This window comes from Alligator mississippiensis, chromosome 3 (genome assembly GCF_030867095.1).
Source record: "Alligator mississippiensis isolate rAllMis1 chromosome 3, rAllMis1, whole genome shotgun sequence".
In the NCBI taxonomy this organism is placed as follows: domain Eukaryota; kingdom Metazoa; phylum Chordata; order Crocodylia; family Alligatoridae; genus Alligator; species Alligator mississippiensis.
Genome location: NC_081826.1, coordinates 248,570,345 through 248,588,386, shown reverse-complemented (window position 1 = coordinate 248,588,386; position 18,042 = coordinate 248,570,345). Strand labels below are relative to the sequence as shown.

General features: G+C 41.6%; 1 protein-coding gene across 8 annotated transcripts in view; it reads left to right on the top strand.

Moving 5' to 3' along the window:
* The window catches only part of XRCC4 (X-ray repair cross complementing 4), a 333,742-nt gene that overhangs the window by 154,648 nt on the left and 161,052 nt on the right, over positions 1-18,042 (top strand). For all 8 annotated transcript variants that reach the window (XM_059725055.1, XM_059725054.1, XM_059725052.1 and 5 more), the window contains exon 4: positions 12,633-12,799. In XM_059725055.1, coding sequence (XP_059581038.1) covers positions 12,633-12,799 — 167 coding nt within the window. The remainder of the gene's footprint in view (positions 1-12,632; positions 12,800-18,042) is intronic.

The following is an 18,042-nucleotide window of genomic DNA, read 5'->3' as shown; positions in this document are numbered from 1 at the left end:
AGAAAGTACATCATAACGTATAATGAGAATGGAAGACTTCTTCAGTCTCTGATGGACAGAATTGGAGAAATATTTTTAAAGGAAGGAAAGTCTATTTTTTTTACTGTGTTGCCTAAGTTTCTCTCTCTCACACCAACCACGTTTTCTCTCATCCTTCCCATCCTTATCAGGTGTTTAGATCAAAATAAATTCTTGGGCCAAAATAAACCCTTTGGTTAGCAGGAATGTTGTAGGGGATGGGAAAGAGGTCTGAAACTGATGCAAAGTTTTTCATCCTCTAAGGCTGTTTATTTTATTAATCTCTTAAAAACAGATGTCCTTGACTGAAAGCTAATATATATGGAGGAACTCTGCTTGTCTCATATATATTTTTCTGTGACAGTAGAAGTCAGATGATTTATAATTATTTAGTACTTTCATAGCACTTTATCTGTTCAAAGCACTATACACGTGGATGTCAATCTTCATTATGCACATGTGAGTTAGGAGGGAAGACAAATAGTATTGCCCTCATTTCATAGATTGAAGCACAGATGCAGACAGAACAAGTGAGTTTCCTAACAATAATTTGGGTGTAAATTATGATGGGTAGCTTTTAGTTTTATTAAAATCTAATGCTACAAATCCTCCAGTCCTTTTGATTCAGAAATTTAAAGTTCATAGATTTTTTTTTGAATGGTTCACAAAATGATTTTATCCAAACAAGTAGTTCAATTTGACTAGCTATTAAATCTTTAAAAAGAACTCCTCTTCATTCAATTATGCTATTGTACTGTTTGCCAGTGTAATATGATCATCTCAAACTCATGCATCATTTTTATCACACTTGCATATAGGGGTTTTTTGTTTGATTTTTGCACATGTGTGTGTGCTTGCATGCATGTGTGTGCCTGCGTGCGTGTGTGCATGTATACATTATATGTGCAGTGTTGTTTGTAAAATGCCATTTGGAGTTGTAATTCCTAGCTTGTTATCTCCTGTGATAAGATTTAGCTCTTCTCATTGGTTTCAGTCAGTTCAGAATCATAATTGTTAGCACCCATCTAGTGTAAAAGAAGAAAATTGTTCCAAGGGTCAGTTCTGTTCACAAAAATGATATGCTTTATTTTTTAGAAGTTTTGGTGGTGAGCCCACAATATATCTGACTTAGCTAAAAGGCACATGATACCTGGTGATTAAACAAAGCACACAGTCAAATAAAATTCCAGTTAGTTGAGCCCCAACACAATACATTGCTGTGGGACGGGCGGCGATGTGGTGGGAGGGGTGGTGAATGCCCCATTTGTGGCGGGAAAAGTGGCGGCCCAGGCTGCTCAATTAACCAGCATATTTTGTTATCCAGCATCCCCCATTCCCATTAAAAATGTTTCAGAAGAGGTTTTCCAAGGTTTTTGAATGAAAATCAGGTCTCATTTCCATTTTTTGTTGGAAGATTTTGACAAACTTGAAGGGCTAGGCTGGTCATGACACACCTCAAAGCTGTGCTGCATCAAGCCCAACTTTAAGTTGGGGGTGAGAAGGACATTGAGTGTTGGCTTATATAACGTCATATTAAAAAAATTAAAATTTACTTAATTTCAAGTTAATTTATCATTAGCAACAATTCATACCTGTATGATCTGCCTAATCTGTAAACCACAGTTAAAATTACTTTTTTAGATCAGTTGTACTTAATGTTACCAGTAGGTCTGTCTGACAAAATTTGTTTGGTATTAAAGAGAAATGTCAGTACCTTATCCCAGTGGACTTTCTAAGTATAGATGCTTCCACAAACACTGGCCTTGTAGAGATTTTCAGTATCTCCTGAGAGAGTCACTGTCCAGGCTTTTTCACCCAAATTGAAAATGGCTGGTCCAGGAGAAACATAACTGAAGGGCAACCAGGGTTAAATCGCCCCCATGAGAGTTTCTCTTGGGAAGGCGAATGTCTGTCTGTGCTGTATAAATGAGTCTGAAAAGAATAGCATAGTATAGCATAGTATGATTTCAGATAACTCTAATATTTATTTGAATGTTCATTTTGTATTTGTTGTGAATGTGAGCGCGTGCTCATCCTGGGTATCTGGTTTTCAGGTAACTCCCCCCAATTCCCGCCTGCCACGACTTGATCTAAATGAGATTTGTGAGGGGGGGAGTAATAGTTGTTAGATACCGGTACCCCGGTAATAACCACGTGGGTCAGATCTTCATTGCAAGTGCTTTATTAAAGTAAATCTGGCTTTCTCTCTCTCCCTTTAGACTTGGATTCCTCGGTCTTGCCCTGGGTTCCCACAGTCTGCCATCTGGGAGTAACGTAGGGTTGCTGGTTTGCTTGTTACTCAATAACCAGTCCTTAACAAGGCTAATTAATGCATGTTGGCCGCCGAGATCGGGATTCCCCTCGGCCGCGGTTTGTGTCGGCTTCTAAAGCCTAGCTTAGTCAATTTCCTATCCTCTTCTGCAATAATCAGCCATTAACAAGGCAATTAATGGCTGATTGACGCCGATACCGGGATTCCCCCCCCCCCCCCCCCGGCCGCAGCTTGTGCCAGCTTCTAAAGCCTGGCTTCATCAATTTCTTTCGCTTTCTGCCGTCTCTGCTTCCCCTTTTTCCTCCAAAGAGAGCCTGGAGTTACTGGGGCTACTGGACACGGCCAGGGCTTCTCCGCCCTTTTCTCTCTGTCTCTTCTTTTCTCTTCTCCCCCCCCCCCCCTTGCTCGGGGAATCCCCACGCTGAGCCACCTCGGAGCTGCGGGTGGCTTCCACGCCGCCGCTTCATTGATAACTCACCGCCGAGACTATCTTCTATCAGATAGGACGCGATCAGGGGAAGGATGTCTCAATTCCCCTCACAACTCCTACTTCCATCTTGGAGTGTCCCTTCTGGTTCCTTTCTGTGAGTGCATGCCCGAAGGCACCCTTGGTAAGTTTCCTCCCCTTTTTTATTATGCTTTCCTGGCTTCGTATTGGCTGCCTGGGGTTATCCAGCAATTTCCTGGCTGTCTTCATTCCCGGCAGCTGTTACCTCTCTTCTAGTAACCGCGTCGCAGCTGTGGCACTGTTACAGTGAAATCTAGAACATTATAATTCTTACTTGTGTGGATTCTTTCCTAGTTTGGATCTGAATATATGCTGCTCTCGAGTATTTCTTCTTTTTGCCAGAGTTTGCTAATTAAGATGGCTTTTGGGACTTGATGAAAAAAATCAGAATAAAATGAAAAAAAAACACCCCAGCCTAAATACTTCTCTATACATTTTATGGCAGGGCTGGGCAAAATATAGCTGTCCCTGGCTCTCAAACTGATCCTGTCCAGCCCACCTGCTGCTGCTGGGAGCGTGAGGATAGAGGGCTGCATGCTGTGTCACTCCACTCCACTTTGTAACAACTGGAGCCAGGCTGGGCCATGCAGACACCTCTGCCCCTACCCACCTTATCCATTCCCCCCACCTGGCTTCCTGTTGGTGTTGTTGCTGCACAGTCCTGGGACTGTGGCCACCAGCAGCTGACCCTGCACTGGATGTGGCGTGATGCAGCACACTGAGTAGCTGTCCCACCTGCTCATTTGCCCATCACAATGAGCCACTGCTGCCACGGTACTACTAGGAGGTGAATCCATGCCAGCCACAGCCGCCCCTGACTTTCCTGGTGCAGCATGGCAGCAGCAGAAGCTCATCGCAGTGGATGTGCAGGCAGGTGGGACAGCTATTCAGCATGCTGCATTGCGCCCTGTGCCATGTGGGCCCAGCAGCCTCAATGCCAGGACTGCGTGGTACCAACAGGAAGCCAGGCAGAGGGGAAGAGGAGTCTGTGTGCTGCCTGGCCCGGCCCAGCCCTAGCTGTGGCAGAGCAGAGTGATGTAGGGTGCAGTTCTCTCTTCTTAGGCTCCTGGAGACAGCCAGCAGGCCAGATAGGATCAACTAGCATCTCCCTACCCGGTGGCCCTCAACAACTCACCCCAACTTAAGTGACCCTGCATCCTAAATAAATGCTCACCTCTATTTTATTGATACAACAAGACACAGTGCAACTGGAGCAGAGAAGAATAAAATGGCAAGGTCATGGAGAGTACACAGATGCTCATCTCTGTGCTCTTTGATGCTGTCCTGTGTGGTGGTGCTCTGAATACCAGTGTGGAGAAAAGTTTTGAATGGAGCATTGGCAAAAGGATCTGTTGGGCTTTATCACCTCTCAGCAGGAGGAAATGCAGGAGCCATGCCTGCTGTGATACTGTAAATTTACTAAAGATAGTGGATCTTCCCTTAGATCCTTGCTAACATTTTGCTGGGGAAAAGGACATTTACTTAAAATTTACTTGGGGAGGACAGCATCTGTATCTAAGAACAAAAGAATTAAACAAGTTACTCAACTCAGAAGTAACAACAAGGAAATGAGTGAGATAAATTAAACTCTTTTTCCCAGATATGAGAAAAGGGGGCATAAATAAGTTGAGTTTAAGGTAATTCTGTATAATAGAGAACAGTTCAGCTTCTGTAACTGTATCTTGAGATTATTTGAATGACTGCATTAATCAATATGAACATTCCAATCTCTTTATGAGAAAAAGAATCAAAAGGGGGTGAATCCTTCTGTGAAAACTATTTACAAAATCAGCCAGATATAGTATGAAATTAGCAGGCAGCAACAGGAAAATATTATGGGTCAAGTTTTAAGAATTTAAAAAACATACAAGTCAGAAGCCATACTCTACAGCTGCTGCAGACCACCATGATCGGAGCAAACAAGAGTTCCTCAACTAAGCAGCAAATATCTTTGTCACATGGTATTGGGCTCCTGAGAACTCCTAATACCCTAAATTGATTTGGGGTAAAAAAAATTGTTAAAAAGAATAGTTAAGCAGATGCTTGAGTGATGTGATAAGAATCGTGGCCAAAAGTAAAAATACAACTAAATGTTTCAGTGTGTCCTTCTTACTAATAGAATCTTATAGGTTTTACCATAATAATTTAGCACCTGTTTTCATGAGCAAATTACTAGAATTCTTCATCAAGAGCAGTAATCTAATACTCCTATGCATTTATCTGTTGTTAAAATTAATGAGTGTTTGTCACTATGGCATTTAAGTTCTGACCAAAGATTCAAAAATCAGCATGTCAGGTTTTCTCCTGATTTAGCCCCAATGTTTTCACCATTCTTATGCCAGAAGGAGGTCCAGTAAGAGCTGCTTGTCTCTCTGTTCAAGCAGTAGGTCAAGTAAGAGGCAGTGCATGTCTGTTTATTCACATTAATCATGCTATTACTTGTAAACATGTCAGGTCAATCATGATGTTACTTGTAAATATCCCATTAAACATTATTTTGCTCTAATTTATCTTACATTGTGATCTAGAGATGACAGTAGCAGTTTTCCTTTGGTTCTCCGTTGTAAAGATTTTTCTTCTCTTTGTCTTGTGCCTGCTGTCGAGAAGATTCTGCCTATTATTTTCTTAAAAATATATCCAAGTTCTGGTCAGTGCAGTGCACTGCTGTTTGATGGTAGAAGACAAATATTTTTTTAGATAATTTTGGCCTACCCATCGGTTGCTTTGTATCTCAATTATTGGCTTCATTGAATTGAATCTTGGAGTTGTCAGGAGCTAGTTTAGGTTGGGGAACAACAATTTATAAAATTATATAGTTCCTTCTTCCTTCTTCTGGTTGGCTCTAGGCATCTAGCTGAAGCTATCTGTTCATCTACAAGAGATACTTTCCAACAATGGAAATGTTTCATGCTGACAAGGTATCTCTGAGCCCCCAAGGTCTGGAATAGCCTGCCATCAGAGGTGGTTCAAGCACCTACTTTTAACACCTTCAAGAGAAAATTGGATGTTTATCTTGCTGGGATCCTATGACCCCAGCTGACTTCCTGCCCCTGGGGCAGGGGCTTGGACTCGATGATTTTCTGAGGTTCCTTCCAGCCCTAATGTCTATGAAATCTATGAAATTTCTTCAAAGTTCGTGGGAGAAGTTGCAGCACAATTAGGGAATTGGGATTTTTCAATTTTTATACAGTTCTGTGAAATTTCATTCAAAGTCATATTTCATCTTCTTTCACTGATGTATATCATTGCCTCAAATGAAATTAATTTATTCCTTTGAACTTCAGTAATTTAGAAGGGCAGACAAGGTTCTTTTGGTGAATCTAATACCTTTTATTAGACCAACTTAAATAGTTGGAAAAAAATGTCTTAGCCATCTTACGGGTTTCTTAGCACACTTACCGGGAAAAAATTGTTTCCAACTATTTAAGTTGGTCTAATAAAAGATATCAGATTCACTCAATGAACCTTGTCTGCCTATGTCCTTAGACCAACACGGCGACAATTTACTCCCCAATAATTTAGAAAGAATTTACTGAAGAAATAATGTGTTTAAATGATATATGTAAATAATCTAGATAATTTGAAAGAGCATGGGCTACAAATAGTCAATGGCTATTTGTAGTAGAACTTCATTTACCAATAAAGCAAGAGACATTTCAAATTTTGTTGGGAAATGTGTAAGAAAAAATGCCTTTTTCACTCTAGGATTTTGTTCCTGTTTTTACTAATGAAAGGTATTAGTCTGAAGGAGTAGTGCTGAGTGTAACTTCTGGAGAAGCTGAGACAGCAATTTCCTGATTAGTTCTAATTCTGTCTGCATGTTTCTTAAAGTAAAATAACAATGACAACCAAATAGAGATAGAGGGGAAGCAGAAGGAACGATTCACCAGTACAAGCAATTCATTGTCTTTAGGGAATGAAGAGTTTAATGTGTCAGTGTGGAGTTTGTTTTTACTTAATATTTTTGTGAATGATTTAAAGGAGGAAGCAGGAGGAAGCAGTATATTAATTACTTTTGCAGGTGATGTAGCAAGAGAGAATTGCAACAGTTGGAAAGATAGCAAGAAAATACAGATTGATCTAGAGAGAATTCAGTAACATGTAGGAATTAACCAAATGAGATCCAGTCTGAAAAAATGAAAATTTAATACACGTGAGGGGGAAAATGATCTATACTGCAAATACATTATATGCAGAATTAGATAAATACAGTGGTTAAGTTGAGCTTTCAGCCTCATGTTAGTCAGGAAATTTAGGACACGATTTATAAGAATACCTTACCTAAACCTATACTTTTTAGAGTTTTGCACTTCAATCACATATGTGGAATCTCTCAGGAGTTTCTTATACTTTAGACTATAATTAACTGCAGTGAGATTAAAAACTGCTTTTATTTTTTACAAGTATGCTTGTGCATATATTTCCAAATATTCCCTTGCCTATTGATCAATATTTTTTGCACATTATAACTTCTCTTTTATTTGTAGATTTTAATAAAACATGAATCTTGCGTGGGGGAGGGAGTTATAGCATCTGCATTTTTAGCTGCTTAGTTTTCCAACTTGGGATTCAATGAGACTCAGGTCCTATTTATTTTAGAGTAGAATTGACTTGAGATAATATTCTCTCTACACTGTTTCATGAATAGTCAGCATTTTTCCTCAAATATTTTCACTGGAAATGGGGGATCAACATTCTATCTAATCTAGCAGTCTTATCATTCCTCCTGGATTACTTATCAGTCTCTCAACACTAGACATGTTTCATAGTTTCATAGTTGGTAGGGTTGGAAGGGACCTGAGGAGATCATCTAGTCTGACCCCCTGCCATGGCAGGAAAGAGTCCTGGGGTCAAACGACCCTGGCCAGATGTTCGTCCAGCCTTTTTTTAAAGACCCCCAGGATAGGAACTAGCACCACTTCTTTTGGAAGCTGGTTCCAGGTTCTAGCCGCCCTGACAGTGAAATAGTTTCTAATGTCTAGCCTGAAACTACCCTCCGCTAGCTTGTGTCTGTTGTTTCTTGTAACTCCCGGGAGTGCTCGGGGGAACAGGGACTCTCCCAATGCCTGCTGATCCTCCTTGACTAGTTTGTAGACTGCCACTAGATCCCCTCTCAGCCTTCTCTTTTGGAGGCTGAACAGATTCAGTCCCTCAGGTAGGGCCTGCCCTACTTACCCCTGATCATGTGGGTGGCCCTACTTTGGACCCTCTCCATATTGGCCACATCCCTTCTGAAGTGCAGCACCCAGAACTGGATACAGTACTCCAGCTGCGGCCTGACCAGTGCCTCATAGAGGGGGAGGATCACCTCCTTGGACCTGTTTGAGATGCATCTGTGGATGCACGACAAGGTATGGTTGGCCTTCCTGACTGTGTCCCCACTTTGTCAGCCCATGTTCATTGTGGCATCAGTAATGACACCAAGATCCTTTTCTGCCTCTGTGCTGACGAGAAGGGAGTTCCCCAGCCTGTAGGTGTGCTGCTGGTTCCTCCTCCCCAGGTGCATTACCCTGCACTTGTCAGTGTTGAACCCCATCCTGTTCTCGTCGGCCCACCCCTGTAACCTGTCTAGATCCGCTTGCAGCCTGTTCCTTCCTACTAGCATACCCACTTCACCCCACATCTTAGTGTCATCTGCAACTTTGAACAGGGTGCTTTCTACCCCCTCATCCAAGTCACTGATGAAGATGTTGAATAGTGCGGGCTTGAGGACTGAGCCCTGGGGAACCCCACTGCCCACATCCCTCCAGGTCAAATAAGACCTGTCCACCACCACCCTCTGAGTGCAGCCCTCCAGCCAGTTAGTGACCCATCTGACTGTGTAGGCGTCAACACCACTGTCTCCTAGTTTCTTACTGAGAATGGGGTGAGAGACCATGTCGAAGGCTTTCCTGAAGTCCAGAAAGACTATATCTACTGCAACACCTGCATCCAAGGACTTGTTGACCTGGTCATAGAAGGCCACCAGGTTGGTTTGACAAGACCTGCCCCTAATGAACCCATGCTGGTTGCCCCTGAGCATAACCTCCTCTGCTGGCCCTTCCTGGACACGTGCCAGGATAATTCTTTCAAAAAGCTTCCCCAGGACTGAGAATAAGACTCACGGGCCTATAGTTTCCTCCCTTTTTTGAAGATGGGGACCACATTGACCCTTTTCCACTCCTACGGCATATCGCCCGAGCACCATGAGTGCTTGTAGAGCTGTGTCCCACAATGACCCCTGCTAGTTCCTTGAGCACTCTGCGGTGGAGATCATCAGGACCTGCGGATTTAAATACATCTAATCCCTCCAGAAGTTCCCTGACAAGGTCCTCATTAACCCTAGGCCTGGGTGTGCCACCCACAGGGCCCTCGGGGGTGCCAGTGGGGGAGATATCCGGGTCCCTCCTCAGAAATATGGAGGCAAAGAAATTGTTGAATATTTCTGCTTTACCATCAGGTGAAATGACCAAATTTCCTAGCGTGTCCTGCAGAGGCCCTACGTTACCTGGCACCTTCTTTTGCCCCCCTATGTATTTGAAAAAGGACTTCTTGTTGTCTTTGATCTGGGTCGCTAGTTCCCGCTCCATTTCCACCTTGGCCTTCCTGATCACCCCCCTACATTCCTGAGCTACCAAGGTATAGCCCTCTCTTGTGATGGCCCCTCCCTTCCAATGGGTGTATGCCTCCTTTTTTGTTTGGAGATGTTCCTGGATTCTTTTGGTGAGCCATGGGGGCCTTTGCTCCCTCTTGCCCCCTTTGACTTGTGTAGGGATTACTTCCCTTTTGAGCTTGAAAGAATGTCTCCTTAAGGAACGACCACTCCTCCTGGATATTCAACTCCCTCCCGCACTGGGACCTCAGTGCTTCCCCCACTAGTTTTCTCACCTTGTTAAAGTCCGCCCTCCTAAAGTTGAGGGCTGCTGCCTTTCTGGAGGCTTTCGCCACCTTGCGCTGGATGGTAAACTCCAGCAGACAATGATCGCTATCGCCCAGGTGGTCGAGCACCCGCCTACCCCGTACTAGGTCATCATGTTACAGGAGATAAATCCAACTAGTTGTAATTTACTTAGGTAACAGTTACTATTATTAGTGCTAACATTTTCAGCATACATTAAATTGACAGTACCATGGATTATTGAACCAAATACCTTCATAGTCTGGAAACACAATAAAAACTCTCCTTACTTGGTAAAGGAATCTATATGAACACAGTTTACTTGCCTCAGTCTAAGCCTGTGATTGTCAGCTAGGGTGCTGCAGCACCCTTGGGTGCCTTGAGATCCTTTCAGGGTGCCATACAAAATTAGCTCTTCTAGGCATACAAACAAGGTTCACAATATATGTATACCAGAGATTTCAAATAGGAATTCGTAGTGTTAACAACAGTCTGATGTGCTGTGGTCTTTCTGAGTTCTTTGTATCAGCATTGCTCTATTATCTTTCTGTAGTCTAAAAACAAGTGAAAACTGAGAGCTGGCATTTCCCAAGGGGTACCTTGAGCCTAAAAAGTTTGAGAACCACTGGTCTAAGCACAGGCATATATACTCTCATAGCATTTTTATTTTCATAGGCCATGTCTTCTCTGAAAAAACCTGTAATTTTTTTTTTCACTAATAGCAGTAATAGGAGAAGCTGAAGTGTGAGCAGCTTCAGTCATCATACCATATAATCCTGTTATGTTTATTTTAAATAAGATGCAATGCTCACTGCTTTTACCATGAATGCCGCTTATTAAAAGTGTGCATCTAAATCCTGTCTTTTACTGCACTGGTATACAAAAGGGCATAAGACACAGAGAAGTAATTCCATTTCCCACAGTCTTACTTGATGAGTAAAAGGGAATATTCTACAGCAGGGGTCGGTAACGATTTTGAGCAGAGTGCCATAAACACCCAAAACTTCAACCTGTTGGCATGCTGGAGGCAGACAGTGGGGAATCCATGAGAGACCCGATCCTTGTTGTGGCAGTGCAGTCCCAGCCCCTTCCCCAATGTGCACATGCCAAGCAAAATGCCTATGCATACCATGCTCTGACATGCTTGCTGCGGGGTTCCCTACCCCTGTTCTATGGCATTGAAGAAAAATATTCTTAAGGAGATTTCCAGCTAAAGCTCTAGCTGATGCAGTATCTACAAGGAAATGTAGAACACAGTCAGGAAATGTCTAGAACCCTATGATAGTTGGGTGGCACATTAATAGTATGTTGTTCCTGCATTGTTCTCAACAATATGAACCCCACTAGCTCTTCATTTGCTTGGGAAATCCTTCATGACTGACAGGTAAAAACTATGGATTTTGTCTTTCAGCTGTACCTCACATACCAGTAAGGGTGGAATTAGAAAATCTTTGAAAACATGAGTAAAGATATACATTAATAAAATCATACCATAATTGATATCTTGACATCTTATAAATACATTGTTTCTATGTGGGTACCCCTACAACATTCACTTGCTATGGAAATATATTACAGTTCACTTTAAATTTGTTTTGTAATCAGAATTCTTTACACAACATAGAGCATAAGTGGTACACTGGGAGAATGAGATTCACGCTTTTTGTTGTGAATAAATATTTGTATTTACTTTACCTGACTTCATTATATTCCAAGAAATGTACAAGTCAGTTTTTTTCAGATTTAGTTGCTCTTCTTTCTCTAATTTAAGGCAGCAAGAAGATTGCATTTTCATTTATCCTTACTAGTGTATTTTGACATACTATGGTTACTAATTAAAGTATAGCATGAATTCTTTATCCATTAGGTTGGTGATGGCTTGCAAGTGATGAAAAACAGTTTCCTTTACACAAATGTCCACCTTTGTTAAGGCTGTCAGGCAAGTGTGATATCCAGGGCCTATGGTGTCACTTTGGGGGAACTGATAGTGTAATCTGACTTCTAAAAATAAATTAAATGCATCTTGTCATCTGTTCCATATAACTGTAAACAGTAGAACGTAAAGGAAAACAGCCTAACATGAAGTATATATCTAAACCTAGAAAAGTTCACTGTTCAGTGTTAGACTAAGCCTTCACTTTTGGTACATGTTCTAGAATTGGTAGGAATTCTCTTAATTTTAGTGATGTCTCTATTTGCTGTAGCATCTTCAACGGCAGAGAACCCCACTACTGCCTATAGACCTTATCCTGTAACTCTGCTTATATGAGGAATCCCACTGAAATAATTGGGATGACTTGCATTATTAAAGGTTTGCTGGCTTGAACCATTAGAGGGAAAACTTATGGGAAAAGCTTCTCTTGAGGATCTGTAAAGCACCATAGGCATCTGTGGTACTACATTAATGTTGAAAGATTTATTATGAACTTGTATATTATTTTTTTGCCTTAGTAGTTTTATGTTGTATGGCTGCTCTGATTGCTCAGAGTAAGTGACAAATTCCACTCTGGTTATTTTATCAGGAACTGTAAACAGGAACAATTCAATAAAATACCTTTCTGTTCTCTTTTCTTCTAGGCCTGCACTGCAAAACTTTGCTTGACATGTTTTGTTATGTGTACATGCTGTTAACCTCTTATTCCTTACAGGAACAGATTATTAACACAGTATACTATATCGTTCTTTCATACTGATGGAAGCTAATGTCATTGTGTAAATACTGTAATAATAGACCCTTTATACATACATGAGATTGAATAAAAACAGAAAATATTCACACACAGTTGTTGCTTTTCTACACGTGCTCTTTGGCTATGTTGTAACTTTTAACAAAACCTTTCAAAGATTTACTTGTTCACTCTTTATGCTTATTAAGAGTACATCTGGGTTTAATTGAATCTGGGTTCTTTGACCTTTCTAGTTCTACCAAAGTAACTCAGTTTTTCCTTTCGTCCTAGTTTAGACTTGGATCACTGAAGCTACAGAAAGTCTCAGCTCCAGCTGAAGTCATTCAAGAGCTGATTAGCTATTGCCTAGATTGCATAGCAAGACTTCATGCCAAAAATGAGCACCTGCAAAAAGAAAACGAAAGGCTTCGAAGTGACTGGAATGACGTACAAGGACGGTAAGTTAAAAAATGTGTTAATAGGATATCCTTGTAGCATGTTTTGGTTCAGTCTACCTATACAACAAAATATTCCTGCCAATACAGTTTATTGTGGTAGACATTACTGGGGATATGCACAAAGTGTAATGTGTATATTTCTTTTATTTTAATGTTGATAAGTATTTTGTAGAAGCTGCTTCCCTGCTTCAAAAGGGAACTCAGAATGGTGCCATAAAAAAATCTAGTTTTACATAGGCAAAAAATATTCCATTGAAGTAATTGGTCCTGACCTCTCTTCTGAAAAAAGCTTTGTGCATTTTTTTCTGAGGAAGTCTTTTTGTGCCTCTTACATTGTGTGATTTACATTTTGAACTAAATTATTTCCATTTTGTTGGTGTGCAGGAAGTAAATTGGTAAAAGTGAAGGTTAACTATCTTGTCAAAAATTCAAAGGTTGCAGCAGTCTCATGGGGAAAATTAAGTCAAATATACAATAAAAATTGTACAAAGCATATTTGTAATGTTTTATTTCTCAGTAAATGCTATTTGAAATATATGAAGCCAAGTTTACAAGTAACTGTAAAAAACTAGCTCAGTGCTGAGCAAACAAAATATCCTTTGATTTAAAATAAGAAAAGAAAAAAAATGACATGGTTTGTCCTTAAATTTACTAGAAGCATTTCTCTAACAGTTATACATTGTTACAAAGTATAATGTATTATAGTTTGTGTGTAGGACTGCATTCAATCTTATGTTAAGGTGTAGTGTTGTAGCCCTAGTAATAGGTAATTCCAAAGGAAGAAACTTCACAGCTTTTTGACAGCCTGATCCTTTGGAGTAATGTATTTAAGCATCTTGATCCTGAGCCCAGGCAGGCACTGCACTTTGGGTCTCCAGGTATACTTTATGATATAGATCCTCTGCCTAGCACTGCATTTGAAAGTTGAGATGCCATGGTCTCACTGCCAAGGCCCTAGCATCTGTTTTTTAAGTTGTGGCAGATGTTCAGTTAAAGGTATGATGGGATCTGATCCACAATTGTAGGACTGGAGATCAGATCCCAATTGTGCCTTCTTACTGGTGCAGGTACTGATCATGATCTCGGGCACACCCTACACTGGTAAGTAGGAAGCTGAGTGTCTGGTGCACCTGGCTTTGAGTCCCAGCCTGGGAGAACATCAGAGTCAAGGTTTCCGATGTGCCTTCATGGCTGGGAGCCCCAATCACCTGATTGGCCTGGCCACATGTTCAATTTAAGGTGCTACTAGAACCAGCCACAAAGTTGTTACACATACTTTATGTAATAACTTTTTGGCTTATTCCCTGTTTTATTGAATGATTAATTGTATGAAACAGTGGCCTAGTTACTACTTAAGATGTGGTTAATCATGTCTTAAGTATATCATCTGCCAGGGGTCTTAAACTCCCCAGATCTTTCTCAAAGTTCCAGTGGATACTCAGGCTTAAAATTTCAGAGACACATAATAGTTCAAACATATAACAGATGCTTGTAAAAGTTCTAAAACTAACTATTCCTTTCTTCACAGATTGTGAGACGTTTTAAAAATACATATATGAATTTTCCTGACGCCATTTCTTCAGCATTCATGATTTTTTTATTTTTGTGGATTTAGGTCAGTATCTTCTAAGGAGGCCAGGTTCCTTCCTATGTCCTTGCCTTCCTGCACATTTTTTCTCCTGAGGAACACAAACGTTCTCTAATCTCTTCCCCATCTCTCTAATATGTCTAAGGAAAAGACTTTCTCTTCTATAGTTACCTTTCCTTTTTGTCAGGTAACTAGTTCTCCCCAGAGATGGTCATCTGTTGCTCAGTTACTACCTCCTGAATTTCCACGGACAAAATAGCTGTCCAAGGGTGCACTATTTGAAAAGAGTGAGCTTCTTGCTGTCCTTGTGCCAGAGGCAAGATTTTTTTCTGCTAATATCCTTCAGATTTTAGCAGAATGGGAAAAGACAAGGACAGCAGAGAAGTCTGAAGCTCCCTACATTCAAAATGGGCTTTGAAGAGTTTGCTCAAATTGCCAGAATTTTAACTATTTTACATTCTTAGTCATAACTACATGCATTACAAGGTGTGGATGAATACATGTGAGGAGCTGAGTGGCCTTGATTCAGTCAACTCACTTTTTCTTACTATCCTGTAATTGCAGGATTGGGCTTTACAGCCATTTTACCGCTTTGTAGGTGGTGTAAAAAAGGCACCTTTGTGAGACTTCTTGTGTTAAAATCCATGGTCTACTGCTGAGTTCACTGAAATCAATTGAAAAATTCTAGCATATGTTGTTTAAAACTATAGCACTAGATTAAAAAAAACAAAAAACCCCACCTGAATCACTTGGTGGTAAAGCTCAAACAGAGAGAGATCAGAGAGAAGTTGCACAACTGTTGCCATTTAATTAGGAGCTGAAGAAAACTGGGTGGTTAACACACAGTTACTTTTAGCTAGATAATAAAATTAGAACTTAATTATCATTTGGCTATTTTATGCCAAACAGTTTAGTTTACTTATTTTTACTGCACATAAAAATAGGCATAAAGAGTTTTGTAACACCCTTTCTGTGGGTGTATGTACATACACAGAACAGGTGAATTAAAGTATAAAAATATAATTTATAATATTTTTATTTATATAAATAATTCCTAAATCCAGAAAATAAAAAGTAAATTTTCATTTGAATATGGTGTATGTTTTATAGTGATTACTAAAATTAATATGGATGAACTGTAGTTAAGATTGCTGTCAATTTATATTGTAGTCAAGTATAGTGACAGAAAAATTGAACCATAAATTGCCTATAAAAATGCAGGTTGGGTGCTTGGCTCTTGAAAAAAAAATTATTTGAAAATGACTTCTTAACATCAGCTCATCAACATTCTGCACCACTGCCACAGAAGAAAAAAGGGAATAGGATGCAATTTTAAGAAGGACGTGAAGTAAACATAAGAAATATTGTGATATGAGTATATGGCAGGCATAAAACTCAACATTAACTGCCTGGCCTTGGGTGCAAAAATATATGTATAACTGCAGCTGGTTCTTCAGCTCATATTATTGCTACATGTCATTATTTCTTAAGAAATGGACAGCTACATCAGTTACCTTTTGTTATCTACCAGTGGCAATTCTGATTAACATTAGCTGCTTTCAGTAGGATGTGATAGTGTCCTGATTGATCTGATCTCAATTACATGTGACATTAAAAGCTTCATACCTCTATTACCAAAAATAGCTGAGATAAGATTGATAACACTATCTGTGCCCATTTGATTTACTCACTTTTGATTTATTTTTTTATTACATTTGAGAGTTGTGTTTTGAGATTATAATAGCTTTTGTATATGGCTGGGCAGATGAAATTTCACTGAGACAAATCACATGCAAAGCAAAAGCATGTGGCAAATTGCAATGAAAGGTTGTGTTTGTAGAAGATAGCATGCTGGAATGAAATCTTAGCCAAATTTTCTTAGTGCTCATGTAATACAGATAACGAATGCTAGAATAAATTAACAATAAAAGTATCTTTGTTGATCCCATGCAAATTCATAGCCAGAAAACCCCACTCCTGCCACGTGATATATAAATGGCACACCTCTCTATCCAAGCAGAAAATCACAGCTGCTTTCCAAGGTGCATTTTGATTAACATGTTGCGCAGCAATCTTAAAGGAAAACTGTAACTTGCAAAAACTACACTAATAATCTAGAATTTTTAATTGTGTTAAATAAACAACCCAATGCTGGATCTGGCCCATAGACCAACCCCACTTGTGGGGTCCATCCCGCAGACCAGCCCTGCACCACTCAGGCTAGTGAGGCTGGGAGGTTGAGCACCACTATCTGTACCAAACTATGACCTTTAATTTGACTCTTCATATTTCTTAGAGGATGACAAAAGTGACTATCCATTTCCTGCATTTCATTAAAACATAAAAAGTTCATACAAAATTAACCTATACCATAATACTAATTCACTTAACCCACAATATTTTTCTGTGTCCCAGCTCCAGCAAACTCTGCCGTTCCATGTATCAGTGTCTTAGCACTGAAAAATGGCAGTGGGGGTGCTTTAACTAAAACTTGTTCGGCGAGCTTTAGTTAAAGCATCCCCGCCACCATTTTTCAGTACAGGAACTCATACATTTGACACTCTGGGTGCTTTAATTACAGCAGCTTTTGGAGCTGCTCTAGTTAAAGCACTTTCCCACTCCCACCCCAACCTCCTGGAGCATTTGTATAAATGCTCCTCAAGCATATAGATCAAGGGTCAGCAACCCCTGGCATGCGTGCCATTAGTGGCACATGGAGACATTTTTCCCAGCACGCTGGGAGGCACGTAAAGAAATTGCGTTGTTTTTGTTGTTGTTTTTTTTTAAGTTGCTGCTCTGGGCTCTCCTGTGCAGCCACAAGTCCCAGCGCCACGGCAGGCACTGGGGCGGAGCCAGAAGAATGCAGGCAGGGAGGCTGTCTGTGCTCTACTGTCCCCGCCTCTTGCTCCCAGGTTGCACGCTCTAGGCCAGCTGGCCCCTGGAGGGAGCTGCCTAGGCAGGCAGGCGCCCTGTCCCACCCGGGGCAGCACTGAGGTACCAAGTGCTGGTGCTGGGTGGTTGGGACAGAGTATGGGCAGTGTGGGGGGAGGCGTCGCGGGCAAGCCAGCCCGGTCAGCCCCTTAGGAAGGCAGGGGCTGGGTGGGAAGTGGGGGTGGCCCTGGGGCTTTGTGGGCTCAAGCTGTGGTGGGCAGGCAGGCAGGGGTGCCCAGTGGCACCTGTGGTGGGGCCTGGGCAGTCCGCGCATCTCTGCAGGGATGGGTCATAGCTGTCCTGTGCGTGTGGGGATGGTGCCTGGCTGGGGCAGGACACCGGGCTCAGGGGGCTTCCCTCTTTGGAATTGGCCTCCCTGCATGCTGAGCACGGTGCAGGCAGGGCAGAGCTGCCCCCGGTGCAGAGGCCTGGCCGCAGGAGCCCCCTGGAGCCTGGGAACAGCCACCGCGGCTGCCTCAGCCTGTCTGGGTCCCAACCTTGCCCACCTGCAGCTCCCTTCAAGGGGCCAGGAAGGGGGCAGGCACTGCACAGAGCCGCTGTGCTGCAGGCTCCTGGCTGGTTTGGTCCTCGAACACTGGCTGCGGTGGTTGTTCCCAGAGTCCGGGGAACAGCCTGTGGCTACAGCTCCCACTCCCACTGTACCCAGCACACACAGGGACCAAGCAGGAACCCCCTGAGCCTGGTGTCCTATCCCAGCCAGGCA